The sequence below is a fragment of the Dipodomys merriami genome, unplaced genomic scaffold, assembly GCF_024711535.1.
Source record: "Dipodomys merriami isolate MVZ:Mamm:240054 unplaced genomic scaffold, mDipMer1.0.p SCAF_154, whole genome shotgun sequence".
Lineage (NCBI taxonomy): Eukaryota > Metazoa > Chordata > Mammalia > Rodentia > Heteromyidae > Dipodomys > Dipodomys merriami.
This window is the reverse complement of record NW_027202871.1, coordinates 357175-376093: the sequence shown is the minus strand read 5'-3', so window position 1 is coordinate 376093 and position 18919 is coordinate 357175. Positions and strand designations below refer to the sequence as shown.

Genomic DNA, 18919 nt, shown 5'->3' with positions numbered 1-18919 from the left:
GGTTAAGGTTCATTATCGTACAGAATTAATCTTAAAATACAAAGAAGCATTCTCTGAATGAGAAGTCCCATTTACACAGGCTGTTCCTACCATTGCTTTCCAGTGGTATTAACTAAGATGTGTGCTGTTTGTATCTTATTAACTGAATAAAAGTGAAAGAGGTAAAATAGAGTAAAGGGGAAAAGCATGAAGAAAAGTATAAAACTATAACTTAATAGGATTTCAAAACTAATACTATTAAAAAATTCAATCATGTTAAAACATTCAAGTATTTGCTGTTCATAGAATAATATATAGCTTTACTTAAAAAAAAAATAAGATGTGTGCTGACAAGGTAGAAAATAGTGTAAGAGACTGGGAAGAAACAGAGTTGGCCTGGTCTTTTTCTCTTACCTTTCTTTGTGGTCCTGGAGAGTTAACCACTTGTTGAATGTTGAGCCTGATTTCAGAGCACCGTTGAGTTAACACTGGATTGAGTGATATGGAAACCCACACATGTGGGAGTGAGACTTGAACAAGAGGCCAGAGCCAAGAGCCAGTTCTGTCCTAGAGGGGAGGACACCATGGCTACCATTCAGAGACTCCTTTTGCAACCCAGGAGATGGCTTTAGTAGTACCCAAGAAGCCTTAAAGTACAGTTGCCTTGACACACGTGAGATGCAGCAAGTCAAGTTTGCTTTGCTAGGTCCGCTTTAAACATGCATTGTGGGAGGCTGAGGGAACCACAGGTGGAGAAGAGGTACTGAAACTGGTAAGCTATGCAGGTCTTTGGGTTCACTTTTATACAAAGTTGAATTTCAAAGTAGAAAGTGTTTCTTTCCTGATCTTCATTCCTGCCCTGTACACCCTTTCCCTAGGTGTTTCCTTGGGGGTCCACAGTTCTCACTCTACCTCCCTCTCATGAATAATCTCACAATGTGTCCAGGTGGAGATTCTTACTTCATTACTTTTCCCTAGAATAGTTTCTTTTTGATAGGGGAATAGCTATTATGAATCAACTATTGAAGTTGCAATATAGAAATTCAAGCTTCAAAGAAAACTGAAAGGGAATATGATTTGGTGCTGAGGATTTTCAGACTTGATTGTGTCAAGTTAGTTTAAGTCAGTTACCAGCTTGCTGGGCAGAACATTGACTCTTCCTCACACCCCCAGTGCACATAGCCTGTATCTAACTCTGCTTTTGAAGGCACTACTTCCAGCCATTTCAGAAGGGGCCATGAACCAATTGGCATTGGTCTGTAGCTTTCCTGCCATGCTGGCCACCCCTGTTTTCTGGTGGTGCACAGAATTTGACAGGTGGTTGTGGGGTAAATGCCAGGCAAGACCCCATAGGAGACATCTGGCATTGCTCCTGAATAAATAGCTGTTGTCAGCTATTTTTTACCTGTGTTTTTGGCCATCTCCCAGGTGGGCTGCTTTACTGTCAAAGTAAAGAATTCCTGTCTTTTTAATTAATAACTTACCATCTTATAATTCATTTGTATCCTTCCCTTTGGCTTCTTGAATCTCCAAAGGCATATGACTAAGAATTACATATGGAAATTCCTAGTCTACATTTGAATAAAGCACTTAAGGCAATCAGTATTTCACTGAGCTTTCTAGCCCAAGTAATTAACTAAATTTTTCTTTGAAATATGAAGCTTACCTCCCCCAAGAATATGTACTACTTTGCATTTTTCTTCTGTAGATTTCAGGTGTTTCAAATATAATACAGCTTATTCTTTCTATAACTTCAGGAAAGATAGGAACTCACACAGCACAAAACTTTAGCCAGACTGGTTGGGCGGAGTACAGCAGATTGATGAGAAAGTCTTGGTAGGCCATTTTTATGCTGATGTTTCTTAGGAGAATTTAGATGTGTATATGTGAATTATAAACAAAATTGAAAGAATTATGGGCTGGGTGTGGTGGCTCATTCTTGTAATACTAGCTACTTGGGAGGCAGAGATTAAGACATTGATTTCAGACCAGAGCAAGATTAATGAGGAACTCCCCAGCTTCGACCAATAAATAGCAGTGCACACTTGTGATCTCATCTACACCAGAGGCATAAGTAGGAGGATTGCAGTCCAGGCCAGCCTAGGAAAAATGTGAGAACCTATCCCCCAAAAAAGCTAAAGCAAAAGGGCTGAGGTCATGGCTTCAGGTGGTAGATAGCCTACCTAGCAAGTGTGAGGCCCTGAGTTCAAATGCTAGTATCACAGAAGGAAGGGAGGGAGGGAGGAAGGAAAGAATAGAAAACTAACTCAGTCTTTTCTACTAAAACCTCAGTTCTTCCTAAAATATAAGGATTTATTCATCATCATTGGGTAGTGTGAAAACCTTATCTTTCCCTCAGATATTTTTTTAAGGTCTTAAGAGTTTGAATGTAGATTTTGATCAAATTAAGAGTGGATCACATGGCTCAACCATATCTGACACCTTGGCTAAGTATATCTTCAGTTAGGAAGCAGGGATCTGGAAGAGGGAAGTAATTGTTTTTATATTTAAAAGCAGCCATCTGGGGTGAGGAAGCTAGACTACAGCAAGTGGTATTTGAGTTATATTTTCGCATTCAGACATGCTTGGCACTACCACGTGACTATAAACTCAGAATAAAAATGGCTCCATGACCCATAAGGTTATTAAAGGTCCATCCTCTGTGGAATCCCCGGGGCCCTCTCTTGAATCAGCTGTAACTGAATCAGCCTCTGGATTAATTAGGGCCTGTGATTTCAGCCTTCACATCTGGAGTGCTGCAGCCTCTTGCTATTGGCTACACTAACTGGTGAGCATTTACACATCTGTAACACTTCGGTTCTCCATGGTAATAATCTTGGATCTCTTAAGAGTCAGGAGCTTTCATTTATATGCTTCTAGTTTATGACTGGGACTTTTCCCTCATTGTGCCATCTTCTCAGATGAATCAGATTTGTCTTCTTGAGGTAGAATTATGGATTCAGGAGGACAAGATGGTTTCTCAAAGATGCTTTTCTTATTTAAATGACCTTTCCAGGTTAGAAGAGGCCAAGAGTAGAAATGGCAAGAAATGACAGGGGAGGAATAGCTCGGGAACTTTCTGTCCTTGTCCTGGTGGGCAAGGACATTCACTCGGATTTGTTTCAAAGTGTTTGGAGTCAAAGCACAGCTGCAAAAAGTTAATGATATGTTACCATAGCAGAGGTGGATCAGGGTGGATCTAATGGAATTGTGGTCCCTGTGCACTCCCACTTGCTCCCCCCACCCAAGGGCAGGGGAACCTGGCGTGCAAGGAAACCACGCCTCTTCCATCTTGCTTCGGCAAGGGTCTCCACGTTGCTCCTGCGAATGAATACTTAGCCCTCATCCTTAAGTTACCCTCTCCAAGTCTAGCCCTTTTCCTATTCAGTATTTTCAGATTTAATTTTCTGTCTTATCTCCCCGGGTGTTTTCATCGTGACAAAATCTTCTCAAATGCTCTTAGAGCCAGATTTGTGAGAGAGCAGTGTTAAACTTACCTTAACCTCAGTGCAGAGATCAGCTTTAGTCTCTTCAGATGTAGGCAGATCAAAACGCTTGTGTCCCACTCACTGTCAACACACAATTCAGAAGCTGTGGGTTCCAAGTTAGGATTACATAGAGTATAACTATAAATGGAGCTGGGTGCTGGTGGCTTACACCTGTAATACTAGCTACTTGAGACTGAGATCTGAAGATTGCAGATTGAAGTCAACCTATGCAGAAGAGCCCATGACACTCAATAAACTACTCAGAAAAAGCCAAAAGTGGTGCTGTGGCCAAGTGGTAGAACGCTAGCCTTGAGCAAAAGATGCTCCAGGACAGTGCCCAGACCCTAAGTTCAAGCCCCAGGACTGGTGTGCACACCCACACACACACCCACACCCACACCCACACAATGTGTATATATAGAGAGGAGGGAGGATAGATAGATAGATAGATAGATAGATAGATAGATAGATAGATAGATAGATAGTAGATAGATAGGCAGGCACTGAGATTGCTTTTAGGTCCAGTTCTCAGAAGAGAGAGAGAGAGAGAGAGAGAGAGAGAGAGAGAGAGAGAGAGGAGAGAGAGAGAGGAGAGAATGAGAGAATGAGAAAGAGAGAAAGAGTGTGTAAAAACAAAGGAAGGGGCAGCAATGCTTGATAAAAAATGTACTCATTACCTTGCTCATGTAATTGTAACCCCTCTTACAATAAAAAACTTACTAAAAAAAAAAAGAAAGAGAGTGTGTAAGATGAAACAGAAATGGAGGGAGAAGGGTAATTTACAAAGTCATCGTGTTTGAAAAGTATTAAAATTCTAGGCATTTTTATATTGCAAAGCAATTTCTAGAATTTCCTTAAGACCAAAGTAGGTATTTCTTCTTCACATGCTTTTGCTAGGCATTGAGATCTAAAAACTTCCTCTATTAGTTTTCCAAGGTTACCTTGAAGTTGAACTGACATTTACAACACAACTCATGATAAACCTAATGATAAAATCCATTTGTTGGCTTTAAAAATAGTAAGAGTGTACTGAGTATAGGGAACATTCTTTTTTTGAATACTGTACCTAAAACTTTATAAAATTGTTGTCTATCTATCTATATCTATCTATCTATCTGTCTGTCTATATATATATATATATATATGTCTTTGAATTGCTAATAAAATAATACATTTAAAAAGAGGTTGTAAAATTTTCTTAATCCTACAACTATGTTGTATATAATATTAAATAAAAATGATAGTAAAGAGACATAGTTTCTTGGTTCAGTTAAGGACAGAAGAAATCTATTTTTTGTTTTGAGTCCACAAAAGGTCAAAATAAATAGTAACTTGACCTTTGCTTTCCAGGAGAAAAGCAATTTGAACATACATCTCATTTGCCTGTGATCTTTTCCTAAAGGAGGCTCTATTAAGAATTGAATTCCATATCCCTTCATCTTTTCTTGAAAACAGTGTCTGCTTTCCTAGAAATCTGTTATCTAATCATTGGCCTGACAGGTTTCTGCAGAATTCTGTAACAGGTGTAATACCTTTTCCTCTAGGCTTCTTTTTGCTGGGTAAAGGTGAGTATTTCTTGAAATATGGAGAGCTGATTAGGTTTTAGGCTGACAGTTAAATGTTCTAAAGCAAATCTAATTTACTTTTTCACTTTACTTGGCTTTTCTATTACTTTAAATGGCTCTACCATCATCTTTAGGAAAATTGAATCCAGCTTACATATTTTCCTTTCCCATCTGTCACCAGGCTTTGCTCTTGAGTTCACTTGTTTTCTCCTCACTGGCTTTATCCCAGCCTGGGGCTGCTTTACCTTGTAATACAATGAGTACACTAAGCATTTTCTTTTTCTTTTCAAAAACTGATGTCCTCTTCCCCTAGTGCATTACTCATTACATAACCAAGAGTAAGTTTGAACCTCTCTTTTTTTAAAAAATTTTATTTTATTTTATTTGAGAACATACTGTACAGAGGGGTTACAATTACATTGGCAGGATAATGCATACATTTCTTACCAAGCATTGCAGCCTCCTCCTTTGTTTACCCTTCACCTCCCTTCCCAGCCTCCCCCCTCCCCCCCACCCAATCATACCCCCCTCCCCCCCCCACACCGACATTGTAAAGCTTGCTTTGACATGACATTTTGTAATTCTCCTTGTTGCAACAGGTCCACCTGAATCCTTAAACGACTTGTTTGTCCCCATCTTCTCTACATGTTATACTGACATCAAATAAAGTGAAAGCGGGGGTTTGAAGTCTCATCTGTATAAGACTTATTAGGGTTGTTAGAGGAATTAAATCAGCTAACACATGGAAAACATTAACACACAGTGTCAGCACAGAGAAATACTATTTTTGGTCTATAAAAATCTAGCAAACCTTGAAAACCACATAGAGGAAAATGTAGAAATCACTGAGATTAGTACTGATGCACATTAATATAAAATAACCAATTTTTCTTTGTTATGTAGTATACATAAACTACTTTGTGATCTGTTCTATTGTTGTTTTGATTTTTTTTTTTTTTGGTGGTGAGGGGGGCATTACTGGTTTTGAAGCCCTACTCTTGATCCACACCTAAAATGTAGCAATTTAGCGTTCTTCCGTAACATGATGTGTAATAGCTGTGTTGTATTCTATTGTATGGATAAGTTGTAATAGTAGATGCCTCTTCTCTCAGAATCGGTCTTTAAACTCCACCAGGCTGATTTCCTGAGTATTTCTCTATGTCCTTTCTCCTATCTTCATTCCTTTCCCTAGAGGCTGCTCAACATATAACATGGCTCCTGTATTGAAAAAGCATATTAAGATATCTCAAGATTCTTGCCTATTTTTATTGCTTTATAAAATGTATCTTTTCCCCAGTGTTTCATGGGTGTTTTGTTTGCACATCAAGATCACAGGTTCCTTTATGGTAGAAACTTGTTCTCCCAACAGTGTCAAGTTTAATATGCTTCACTTGGTAGACAGTTCATAAATTAGAGCTGGGCTGGCTGGCAGGATTTCTGTTTAAGATGAATTGTTAAACATTTAGCATCTCTTAAACACACTTTTACATGCCCTGTATCTTTATCAATCTTCCCTCCCTCTCTCCCTCCCTCCTTCCCTCCCTCTCTCCCTCCCTCCCTTTCTCCTCCTTCCCCCCGCCCCTTTCTTCTTTCTTTTTGTACTGGTCCTGGGGCTTGAACTCAGCTCCTAGGCATTGTCTTGAGTATTCCAGTTATGTTTTTGAATGAAAGCTCATGCTTGAATTTCAGGTAGCACTGCTATTTGAGCGTATTTAGAGCATTCCCTTAGTCAGTACAGCGGTATTTATAAATACCTTAACAGACTAATACTTTACCTCAAGTTGTTCTCTTTTGTCTCCCTTAAGATTCTTCCCAGCAGCAAGAACTCTATATGGGGAAGTTACACTGCTCTGGAAACGAAATGCCAAAATATAGGTCCACAGGAGTCAAATATAGAGAAATTGTCTCAAGATCAGTGTCATGATTATATCTCAAATAATACCATCAGTAGACTCAACTGGAAGGAAATAGGTCATGAGCTTTCAATAATATAAAATACATCAGTATTTATAAAATGTGATGAAAGATGGAACTGCTTTCCTGTACCACACAGGTATCTCAAGGAAGAAAATTGTTAAAGACAGACGTAACACTGAATTGCAAAGTAGTGTAGGTTTAAGAACAGTTCTTCAGCAGTGTCAGAAGATTGCTTTCCAGTGTGAGGAGAAAATTGTTATTAAACTCTAGAATTAAATATGTTATGCTAATGTACTGAGTCCATTTACATTTTATGGAATAATTTTATTTGTTCTGCACTAGCTGGCTGGCAAAGAAATTGAGCAATATTTGGTGATATTTTAATGTTGTAATTTCATCAGCATCTGACTTATTGAATCTGAATATTATAAATCTGGGAATAGAAAATGTTGAGTGCTATCTTTAGCTACTCCAAGGACTGAGATACCAACTTTTTCCTACCACTTTTCCATGTACTTTTCTAAGAAGTCACTTGTCATTTGTTCTGGCAAGTTTCTTGCATCTTAAATCGAGCTAACATTTACAAGGAAAGCTATGAAGGTTAAGGAAATATATTTTAGAAGTAATTTTTTAAAATTACAGTAATCAGAACAGGAAAACAATATTGAAGTATAGAAAGTAAAACCTTTCTTCAGCAACTGAAGTATATCTTCCCATATCTCTTCCATATGTGATGATACACAACACATCCTATCATGTGTGTACGTTAGCTAAAACGATATGCCATCCCTGGTACTTTGTACTTTGTTTTATAATTAATAGTTTATCATGATGCCCTGATTAACACATATACTCCTATCCCATAATTTCCAAAGGTTATAGAACATACTGTTCTATCAGTGAAAAAACACAACCTTTTTTCATGTGCACGAAATATGTAGATATATATGTATGTTACATTTGTCTGAATGAGTCGCTGTCTCTTTGTCTATGTCTCTTTCTCTGTCTCTCCGTCTCTTTCTGTGCCAGTACAGGACTTGAATTCATAGCCTTTTATTCTTGCTTGGCTTTTTTGCTAAAGGCCAATACTCTATCTCTTGAGATACACCTCCAGTTCCAGCTTTTTTTTTTTCTGATTAATTGGAGATAAGAGAATCTTGGGCTGGTTTTGAACCTTGAGCCTTAGCTCTCAGCTTCCTAAGTAACTAGGACTACAAGTGTGAATCAGCAGCACCTGGTTATGTATGTATATATTTTTAATTGTGTTTGTAAAGGTGATGTGCAGAGGGCTTACAGTTACATCAGTCAGGTAGTGTATATTTTAGCTCATATACTTTTCATTTTTATTTTTAGACAAATACCACTGATAAATAACATTGAATTTTTTTTATCTTGAACAATATCAAATGTGTGTATATGTATGTGTGTGGATAAATGTCTTCCAGTGTCCAAGGGGAGCATTGTACCTACTTGTCAATCACCTAGAAATGGCTAGTTGAGTTGAGAGTATATTGTGCAAGTAGCAACAAACAAACAAGTGAACCAAAAAAGGTACCAAAAACAAATTAAGAAAATACACACATCAATATAAAGGTTAAGGCATTCTGTGGTAACTGTTGAGTTTTTCAGATTACAGCTATCTGTACCTTAGATCTCTTTGTTTTTTTCTTCATCCCACTGTTGCACTGTGAGTCCCAGCAGATGGTTTTCCTTCCAGTTTGCAGGAGTTGCTGGAATGAGCATTAGTGAATGGGGAACGGCCAGGTACAGTAGGGAGGTGGCTGCTGAGGTAGATAGTCTTCTGTGAGTCAGATTTGTACCAGCAAAATTATCCTGGGGCCTGTGGACTTTACTGAAATAGTTAAAAGGGCGGAGTACTACCTCTGAGACCATCAAACCCAGTTCACCATCTTTTATACCTTTAAGCCTGGTAGAGAACTTGTAGAGGTCTGTGTGAATCTGTCTGTTGGGACACCTTCCCTAGGTGCAGTGAGTCAGGATCAAAGTGACAAGGATGTGCGTGTCTTGGTTCAATGTGCTTTGAGTTCTTCATACAGCGTGTGATGCTTAAAATGCAAAGTACTTATGGGATTCTCTGTTTTCTTTACAGACAGCAGCTGAATATGTGAAATCTCGACTCCCAGAAGCCCTCAAACAGCATCTTCAGGACTATGAGAAGGACAAGGAAAACAGTGTGTTGTCTTATCAGACCATTCTTGAACAGCAGATTCTATCAATTGACCGGGAAATGCTAGAAAAACTGACTGTTTCCTATGACGAAGCAGGTATGTTTGTTTTTTTAATCTACACAGACACGTGTAATTTTTTTCTCCTCCGCAGAATTTCTGTGTAGACCTTGGTTAAATGTAGACTTTTTTCTGAGGTAGATGGTTAAGGGCAAACTAGATTCAAATAATAACTTTCTTCTCTGTAGTTTGACTGCCATAAGTTTTTTTCAGGAGATTCTACAAATGGCTCTTCAATATCAAATCCCTTTAAATTTTTGCTCTTTCTTAAATGGAATGGTCCTGGTCATTTATCAACTGTGTCCTTCTATTGATCTGCTTTTTTGGGGGGGGGGGCGGGGGGAGTCCGGTCGTGGGGCCTGAACTCTGGGCCTGGGCACTGTCCCTCAGCTCTTCAGCTCAAGGCTAGCGCTTTACCACTTGAGCCACAGCACCACTTCCGCCTTTTTTCTTTTTGCTTATGTGGTGCTGAGGAATCGAACCCAGGGCCTCATGCGTGCAAGGCAAGCGCTCTACCACTGCGCCACCTTCCCAGCCCTTGATCTGCTCTTTTAAGGTATCACTTTGGTTTTGGATATCCACTGAAAACTTTTATGTCTGAAAACCCAAGTACTATTAATTGAATCAAATATATTTTTTAAATGTATTACACATTTTCTGTTCTAAGGAGAGACTATTTTTTCCCTTGTAGTTTGAAAACGAATTTGGCTTTCTTTTTCTTTACACACCAAATGAAACCTACTCCCTAAATAGTACATCTAAGATTCTGGCTTCTTATTCATGAAGTTGTAGACATACCTTCATGGATGTCATTTTTATATTAGGTTGTGGGCTAAGGTCCAATTTTAATGAAACTATTGTACTATTAGAATTATTAAAATATTAAATTGAATTTACAAAGCAGAATATCCCAAGTAAATTTTCTCTACTTTCCCTCACCAAAGAAACAACAAAGTAAAATATATAGGAAAATGAATTTCTGATGGTCAAATGTTGATTATTTTTCCATTGTTAACATTAAATTTTTTTTCCAACTTCACAGGTTTTACAAAGGGTTTACAATCGAACATGCCCACTTAAATTGTCCAGTGCTTCTTGATGATCATGCCTTCCATCATTGTCCCTCATGCTCCCTGCCCCTTTCCACAACCTCACTTTACATTTCCTACTTCCTTTATCACATGTGTACATTGAGTATTCTGACTGTATTGGTTCCTTTTTTTTTTTCATTCACCTCTCCCACTATCTCCCCCCCCCCCCCAGGCAAACTTGTTTCAGCTTCCTGATAATCATTTTATTAAACTGTCAGTTGTTCGAAAGGTTTACTCCATGGAGTTTAACTTCTGCATATACAATATTTTAGTTAGCTTGCTTATGTATACAAGCATCTACCTGTACATGTGTTTACATGGGAGGTTATGTTTTGGGTCTCATATCTACATATGAGAGAAAACGTGCCCCCCCCCCCCGGCTTTCTGGGTCTGGCTCCCATCAGTATGATGCTTTCCAGATCTTTCCATTACTCTACAAATGACATAATTTCATTCTTCCTGATGGCTGTGTAAAGTTCCGTGTGTGTGTGTGTGTGTGTGTGTGTGTGTGTGTGTGTGTGTGTTTCTTTCTTCTGTTATAGAACATGTGGGCTGCTTCCATACGTTGGCTGTTGTAAATTTGCTGCAATGAGCATAGATATACAGGTTCTTTTGCTGGATCCTGTCATGGAGTATTTCAGATAAATGCTCAAAAGTGCTATCACTGGATCACCAGTAGCTCTATGTTCAGTTTTTTTGAGGAATCTCCATACTGATTTCCATAGTGGTTACACTAATTTACATTCCCACCAGAAGGCCAATATTTTAAACATCAGGAACTTACACTTTTATTTTCACAAGAATTTTTTTGTATGTGTGTGTGCGTGTTAGTTTTGCCACTTGAACTCAGGGTCTGGGCACTGTCCCTGAGTTTTTTTCTCAAGGCAAGTGATCTGACACTTGAGCGATAGTTCCTCTTCCAGCTTTTTGATGGTTAACACAGGCTTTTTTAAATTTTCTTCTTTTTTGCCTGATCTGGCTTCAAATGTGATCCTCAGATCTCAGCCTCCTAAGTAGCTAGGATTACAGGCATGAGCTATGGGCATCCAGCCTCACAAGGATATTTTTACAGTGCCTCTTACTTTTTTCAACATAATGTAAAGCAGTCTCAGTGCTGAGATTCTTAACATCTGATTTGAAACTTTAATAGCACACAGAGTGCACTTTTTTTTCTTTTTTTTTTTTTGGTCATGGGGCCTGAACTCTGCACCTGTGCACTGTCCCTCAGCTCTTCAGCTTAAGGCTAGCACTCTATCACGTAAGCCACAGCACCACTTCTGGGTTTTTCTGCTTATGTGGTGCTGAGGAATTGAACCCAGGGCCTCATGCATGCAAGGCAAGCGTTCTACCATTGAGCCACCTTCCCAGCCTGAGTGCACATTTTTTAAAACCCTATACTAACATTATGCTCCATTTGCCTAACCATGAATTCAATATTTCAATGCTATGAGTCCCCACTATATTCTACCCTGTGACTCCTTCATATCTCTCTCAAGGAGCCTCACTTCTCAACTTACCCAAGACATCTCTTCTCTCTTTCCATTTTGTTAGTTTTCTAGATGTACTAGTTTTCTTCTGCCTTTTAAATGTTCTCTCCCTGTCTGTCTCTGTCTCTGTCTCCTTCTCTCTCTTTCTCCCTGTCTATCTCTCATCTTTCCCCTTAGCCCAGGTAGTATTAAACCAAGCATTACATCTCTTACCCTTAATGGAAAACAGAATGGTGTTTAGCCTCAGTCATGATAATATTTAAATACTCATAGTCCTTTATTATTGTGGAGTTTATGTTCCACCCACTCTTTGCCCCCATACCCACTTCCTGGGGAAAATTTTCCGAGATCCATAGACTTGCCTGAAATAACAGTTACTTTGTTGGAGGGTTGAAACTAGTCTCTAATTATTGATCAAGCTCTGTATTCATCACAATGAGGCAGTTTCATGTTTGCTTAGTGTGCATTAATCAAGTATAGTGCATTTAGTTAAGTGCATCAGCCATATACTAGGTGGTTCAAAGGAAGGAAGCAAGGAAGAAAAAAGGAAGGAAGGAAGGAAGGAAAGAAGGAAGGGAGGGAGTGAGGGAGGGAAGATAGAGGGATGGAAGAGGAGGAAGGAAGGAAGCAAGGAAGGAAGGAAGGAAGGAAACAGAAAGATGGGATGCAACTTGATATGTAGAAAACATGGATCATGCTTAACCTCTAGTTGGAGAGCTGAACCATATGACTTCTCTTAAAACTCCCTAGGAATTGGAGGCATGTGTACCCTGCATTAGTCACAAGGTATTAGAGTTAAATGAAGGTGGGGGGGGTCCAGAATTAGAAAAAGTGGCTCAAGGTTTGCGCGGACTTTTTTAGGTTGAGGACATTAATTTAACTGATGGATGAACACTAAAGTGGATTTGCAAAGAGACGAGGTTAGTGTTCTAGTTGGTGGAGTAGCACAAATAGACACCAAAATGGAGATGAACAGCAGCCATAATTTCCCATCATGAAAATTCTTCTACAGGATTAATTCTCTGCCTTCCTATGTTGTTGTTGAGTAACTACTAATCTTCAGAATTACACTTGTACTTGTGGAAATACTTTGGCACAGAATTAATCTCTCAATAAATCTGGGAAAGACTTAAGTTCCAGGCCTCCCCTCTAGCTTAATAGTGATGTGATCTTTAGCTCATCAATCTCTCAGAATCTTCTTCTTCATATTAATTTTGATATGCTTCACAGAGCTGTTATAATAACAGAATAGATCATGTTTGGTCCTTAGAAATCATATTGCAAATGCTAGTTAATGCCACCAAAGCTGGGTAAGAACAGACTTGGATCTCATTTCTCCCTCAATCACTTTAAGGCTTCTTAGGGTCCTTTCCTTGCATGTTGTGTTTGAGAAACAGAGAGACATTTTTTAAGGTGTTCCTCAGAAGCCTTGGGATATGAAGCATCATCCATTTGTTAAGTCGCCCACTCTGAGCTACATTCGCCTTTGGTCATTGTGTGTGAGCTAATACAGGATGACAGATTTGATGGAGGCTGTGTGTACATATGGATGAGTGAGTGGCACTGTGGTCACTGTCTCCTCTATACCTAATTATTAATGATGAAATTACAATGAGAGGAGAAAAGAAAAATGTGGCTATTTAATAGAGACTATTTTATCATGGTACTAAGGAACCAGGGCAGAATATCCAGTACCGTGAGATTTAACATCCTATAGTAAGAGCTTTATTTGCCTACAGTGTTCAGGCTCTTTCTAAGCTATCCTGGTCTTTACTTTCTCAGTTTTAGGAAGGAATTAATTGTTAGAAAATATCTTGGTCTCTAGAGAGGTTAATTTGTATTTTGTGTTCATCCATTGATAAATCAGCCTGTGTGACTTAATGAAAGTTATCACCATCTGTGGCTTCTAAACTCCTAAACCCTAATTAATGAAAAAGTCCTTAGACAGTTGTCTAAAACCTCCCTGTTTGCCCTCTCTCTGTTCCTTCTTCTCCTTTAAATATATACAACCTTTAATACTTTACTCATCTATAGTTCAACCATCCAGTAACCTAAAAATCCAGCAAAAGAACATGGGCAGTCAGAGTCATGTGTGCATTCAGACCATATCACAGAATTTGTGGACAAGTCCCTGAAACATTCTCATCTAGATTCTGTACATTTTTACCTTATGTAGTTCTCACTAGTTCAATTGTATTTTCCAATATGATATTTTGTTTTATTCATGCATTCATTTGTACATTTTTATTAACATCAGTTAGTTGTACAAGGGGGTTTCATTTTAACATGTCCATTTGTGTATATAGTGTACACCTGATCACTCACATCTTCCATCATTCTCCCTCTTCCCCGTCTTCCGTCCCAAACTAGTTTCTGTAGCTTATTTTCACACATATAAACATAGATTATTATGGCTATATTTGCCATCCTTCCCCCTCTCCATTCGTCTATTCTGTCCAAGTGTTTAAATTTTATAATCTTTTTGTTGAACTGCATGTTAATTGTTCAAAGAGGTTTTATTTACCGTGGTGTATCTCACAGCTCCACGTACTAGAATGATTTCTATACACACACACACACACACACACACACACACACACACAAGCTGCACATGTGCAATCCTTTCTGTAGTTATACATGCATATGTTTGTTTTAGGTCTCATATTCACATATGAGAGAGAACATGTGACCTTCTTTTTCTGAGCCTAGTTTTCTTTGCTTAATATGATGTTTTTATTCTTCTGAATAACATTGCATATGTGTGTGTGTGATTTTCTTGATCCATTTATTTGTTGTAGGGAAGGGCATCTGGACTATTTCCATACCTAGGCTATGGTGAATAGTGCTGTAATGAACATGAGTGTGCAGATGCTACTATTGAATCCTAACAATATTTCTGTGGATAAGTGCTCACATGTTATCACTAGATCATAGAGTGGTTCTGTCTTTGGATTTTTCAGGAACCTCCAAATTGGCTTCCATGGTGTTCACACTAGTTTACATTCTCACCATCAGTGAATTAGGATTCCTTTTCCCCATGTCCTCCCAAGCATTTGTTGTTGAATGTGTTCTTGATGATGAACCATTGTGACTGGAGTAAGATGAAAGCAGTCTCAGTGTCATTTTGATTTGCATTTCCCTTGTGGCCAGGGATGTATTTATTGGCTATTGTACTAGTTTCATTAAGTGTCTGTTCAGCTATTTTGCCCATTTACTAGTTGGGTTATTGATTCTTTGGGAGTTTAATTTTTTGAGCTCCCTGCATATTCCAGTTATTTGTCAGCTGGCAAAATTTTTTCTCATTCTGTTGGCTGTCTTTTCAGTCTGGTGGTTACATGCAAAAGCTTTTCAGCTTGATGCAATCCCATTTGTCAATCCTTGCTTCTATTTGCTCAGCTTCTGGAGTTCTATTCAGGAAGATATTGCCTCCACCCATAAATTCTAGTGTTTTTCCTATCCTAGCCTGTTGGTGTCATCCTTTTATGAGTAAAACTGAAGAAACTAAGAATAGCAGTGGCAACCTTAATATAATTAAAGCTACAAATGACAGGGGCTGGGAAGGTGGCTCAGTGGTAGAGTGTTTGCCTTGCATGCCTGAGGCCCTGGGTTCGATTCCTCAGCACCACATAAAGAAAAAAGCCGGAAGTAGCACTGTGGCTCAAATGGTAGAGCGTTGGCCTTGAGCTGAAGAGCTGAGGGACAGCACCCAGGCCCAGAGTTCAGGCCCCACGACCGGACCCCTCAAAAAAAAAAAAAGCTACAAATGACAAAGCCAACCTCACACTATATGAGAGAAAAAAACCTATTTTCTCTAACATCAGAAACAAGATAAAGCTGGGCGCCAGTGGCTCACGCCTGTACTCCTAGCTACTGAGGAGGCTGAGATCTGAGGATCACAATTCAAAGCCAGCCCGGGCAGGAAAGTCCATGAAACTCTTATCTCCAATAAACCACTAGAAAACGGGAAGTGGTGCTGCTGCTCAAGCGGTAGAGTGCTCGCCTTGAACTGTAGAGCTGAGGGACAGCGCCCAGGCCCAGAATTCAAGCCCCGGGACCCACAAAAAAAAAAACAAAAAAAGATAAAGATGTCCACTTTCTCTGCTCATACTCAGTATAGTACTAGAATTTCTAGCCAGAGCAATAAGACAAGACAATGAAACAAAAAAGGATTCAAATAGGGAAAGAAGTAGAATTGTTCCTATTTGCAGATGACATGATTCTATACATGCCCCTCCCCCCCCCAAAAAAAAAAAACCTAAAGAAATCTATTCCAGACTCCTTGAATAAGTTCTCTGATATAACAGGATTGTCGTAGTTTTCCTGTATAGCAGGATAAAAGGGAAATTAGGAGAACAATTCCATTCACAATAGCTTCAAAGAAAATGAAAAGAAAGAAAAAAAAATGCTTAGATATAAACCTTATAAGAGATGAAGGACCTCTACAGTCAAATTAAACTTTTTATTTTATTTTTTTATTTTTTGCTGGTCCTGGGGTTTAAACTCAGGGCCTGAGCACTGTCCTTGAGCCTCTTTATGCTCGCCACTTCCAGCTTTTTCTGAGTAGTTTATTAGAGATAAGAATCTCTTATGGATGGGCTGGGAAGTTGGCTCAGTGGTAGAGTGCTTGCCTTGCATGCCTGAGGCCCTGGGTTCGATTCCTCAGCACCATATAAGCAAAAAGAAAAAAGCCGGAAGTGGCGCTGTGGCTCAAGTGGTAGAGCGCTAGCCTTGAGCTGAAGAGCTGAGGGACAGTGCCCAGGCCCAGAGTTCAGGCCCCATGACCGGACCCCCCCCAAAAAAAAAAAAGAATCTCTTATGGACTTTCTTGCCTGGACTGGCTTTGAACCGCAATCCTTAGATCTCAGCCTCCTGAGTAGCTGGGATTAAAAGCAAAACCACCAGCACCCATAAAACTAAATTTTTTTTAATGTGACAGGATCTTGTTATTTTGAATCCTTTATTTAAAAAAAAATCATTATTTCACTTTACTGAAATTTCTTTGTGTGAAAATATTTTTCATGTCAACATAAGGTTTCCTTTTGAAATTGCCATTCATTAAATATTCTATGTCAAACATTTATTTTTTCTTTTATGAATAATACAAAAAATGCATTTGAGTGCATTTCATATTGTTCAAGAGAGAATTGTCTTCAGGAAGTAAAGAGTTCAGGAAGTATAAAGAGTATAATTCTATAGGATTAGAATTAGAAGGCAGGAAAAGGGGATGAGACTTGGTGTTATGACACTAAGAAAAGCAAGCCACAGGAATAATGAGCAAATCCAGAAGAAGCAGTTCCTCAGATCTCCAACAGTGCACTATACATGAAGTCATCTCAATATTGACAGAGTTGACATCATTCATCTTTACAGTAGTGATTCGTGATTCGCAGTGAGAAGTTTCAATGGCATTGTTATACTCTATAAAAACGGGAATTGTATAATCCAATGTCTTATTCAGGCTGCTATAGCAAGCTAGCATAGTCTGGGTGGTTTACAAGCGATAGAACTATTTCACTCAGCACTCAAGACTGGAAAGCCAGAGACCAAAGGTCCAAAAGATTCAGTGTCTCTCTTGGGTCTGCTTTCTGTGGACAGATGCCTTCTTCTTGGGCTCGTACATGGCAGAAGGGGCAAAGGACCTCTCAGGGCCTTTATTATGAGGGCATTAATTCTATTCAGAGGGCACTGCCTGCTTTCAAATGCCAATATCCTAATATCCACACAGTGATGATTTGCTTTTGTTTTAGTAAGACTATCCTCACTGGGAAAAATACCTTGGGAAAAAACTACTTAAAAAGAGGCAAGATTTGTTTTCTGGAATTCAAAGGGTTATTTATATTTTCTCTATGAGTGTTTTTATTTGAATTGGGAAAATTTTCTAAGAAAAGTAGTGGCGTGATTTGACAGGAAATCATAGTAATTCTCAACAGTCTCAGAGGGCATCATTAATGAAAGTATTCATTGTTGCCATAGTGTGCCAAAGTAGAACTGTTGGGGTGCAGGGGAGAGTCCTTCTGCAGGGTGTTCACTTTTTTCTACTGTTCTTATTTCTGTTTCTGTAACTAATCTCAAACTCTGTTTTTGATTTTTTTTAATGCTTGGATTAAATAAATAACCTCCATTGTCCCTTGTAAAGGACAAAGTAATTTGGCCTGTAATGCCTGGCATGGGAGAGAATTGTGCACCGAGTAGACCCATATATTTGAGGGTAGACCCATGTATTTGAGGGTAGTGACACTGTCAGACTCCAGAGCTCTAAGCCACAGGAAGAGTAGAGTCTAGAAATGAGCAAAAGAGCTGTGTACTCTTCCCTTTGGGAGAGGTCGAGTGTACCTGAAGTGTGCTGAACACTCACGGTAAGTACCTGAGATACTTTCTGACCTTGCTGTCTAGGTCTTCTGCGTCTCAGATCTCTTCTCAGACCAGCAAGGGTTTGATTTCTGGCCTTCTCTGTTCACTAAACACACCTATAGCTTCCCAGGGAGCACATCATGCAGGCATATAAAAACAGTGCTCACAAGCTGAAAGGGAACCAGACAATGCAGATGAAGAAAGGGGGGCCCCCATCTGACCGTTTCTTGGGTTCGTTAATGCTCCCTGAGACCTGCACATCTATAGAAGAGCATCCAGAAGCCATATACAGCTTCCCCAGAGCAAGTGAGAACGAAGGAGCAGCATTCATTTCTTAGTCTTTGTGATCATCTGATGCAGCTCAATAGTAGAAATTTCCTGGAAGCTGAATCAAAGCGTAGCGCTCGGCCTTGGCGCCTTGACGACACACACGTGCTGTATTGCACTCTTTGGAGAAGAGCTTTTAAAAGGATGGGGAGATATGGTGTTAGCACTTTAGGACGTGGCTGAGGGTTACCCCCTGTGGAGCTGCTTTTATCTTCTTCAAAATGGATGATACCTGCAAGTTCCACTGTGTTTTAATTGAGCCATTAGTGTCATAGCAATCAGTGCTCTCAGGAGGGCCACCATTTCCTGTTATCAGGAGATCCACCACACACCCAGAAACCCACACCACTGTGAATTTTTTAGGGCCCTTCTAGGTTTTCAAAGAACATTCCAGAAATGTAGTCAAAAGGTATTTTCAAGAAATGTCTTCATTCTCACAAATAGTGAATTTCTCAGTTTGTTTCTCAG

At 39.2% G+C, this 18919-nt stretch overlaps 1 protein-coding gene across 1 annotated transcript in view; it reads left to right on the top strand.

Annotated features, from left to right (window-relative positions):
* The window catches only part of Ppm1l (protein phosphatase, Mg2+/Mn2+ dependent 1L), a 188512-nt gene that overhangs the window by 135676 nt on the left and 33917 nt on the right, over nt 1-18919 (top strand). The window contains exon 2 of the mRNA XM_070022841.1: nt 9060-9234. Within this exon, the coding sequence (XP_069878942.1) occupies nt 9060-9234 (175 nt within the window). The remainder of the gene's footprint in view (nt 1-9059; nt 9235-18919) is intronic.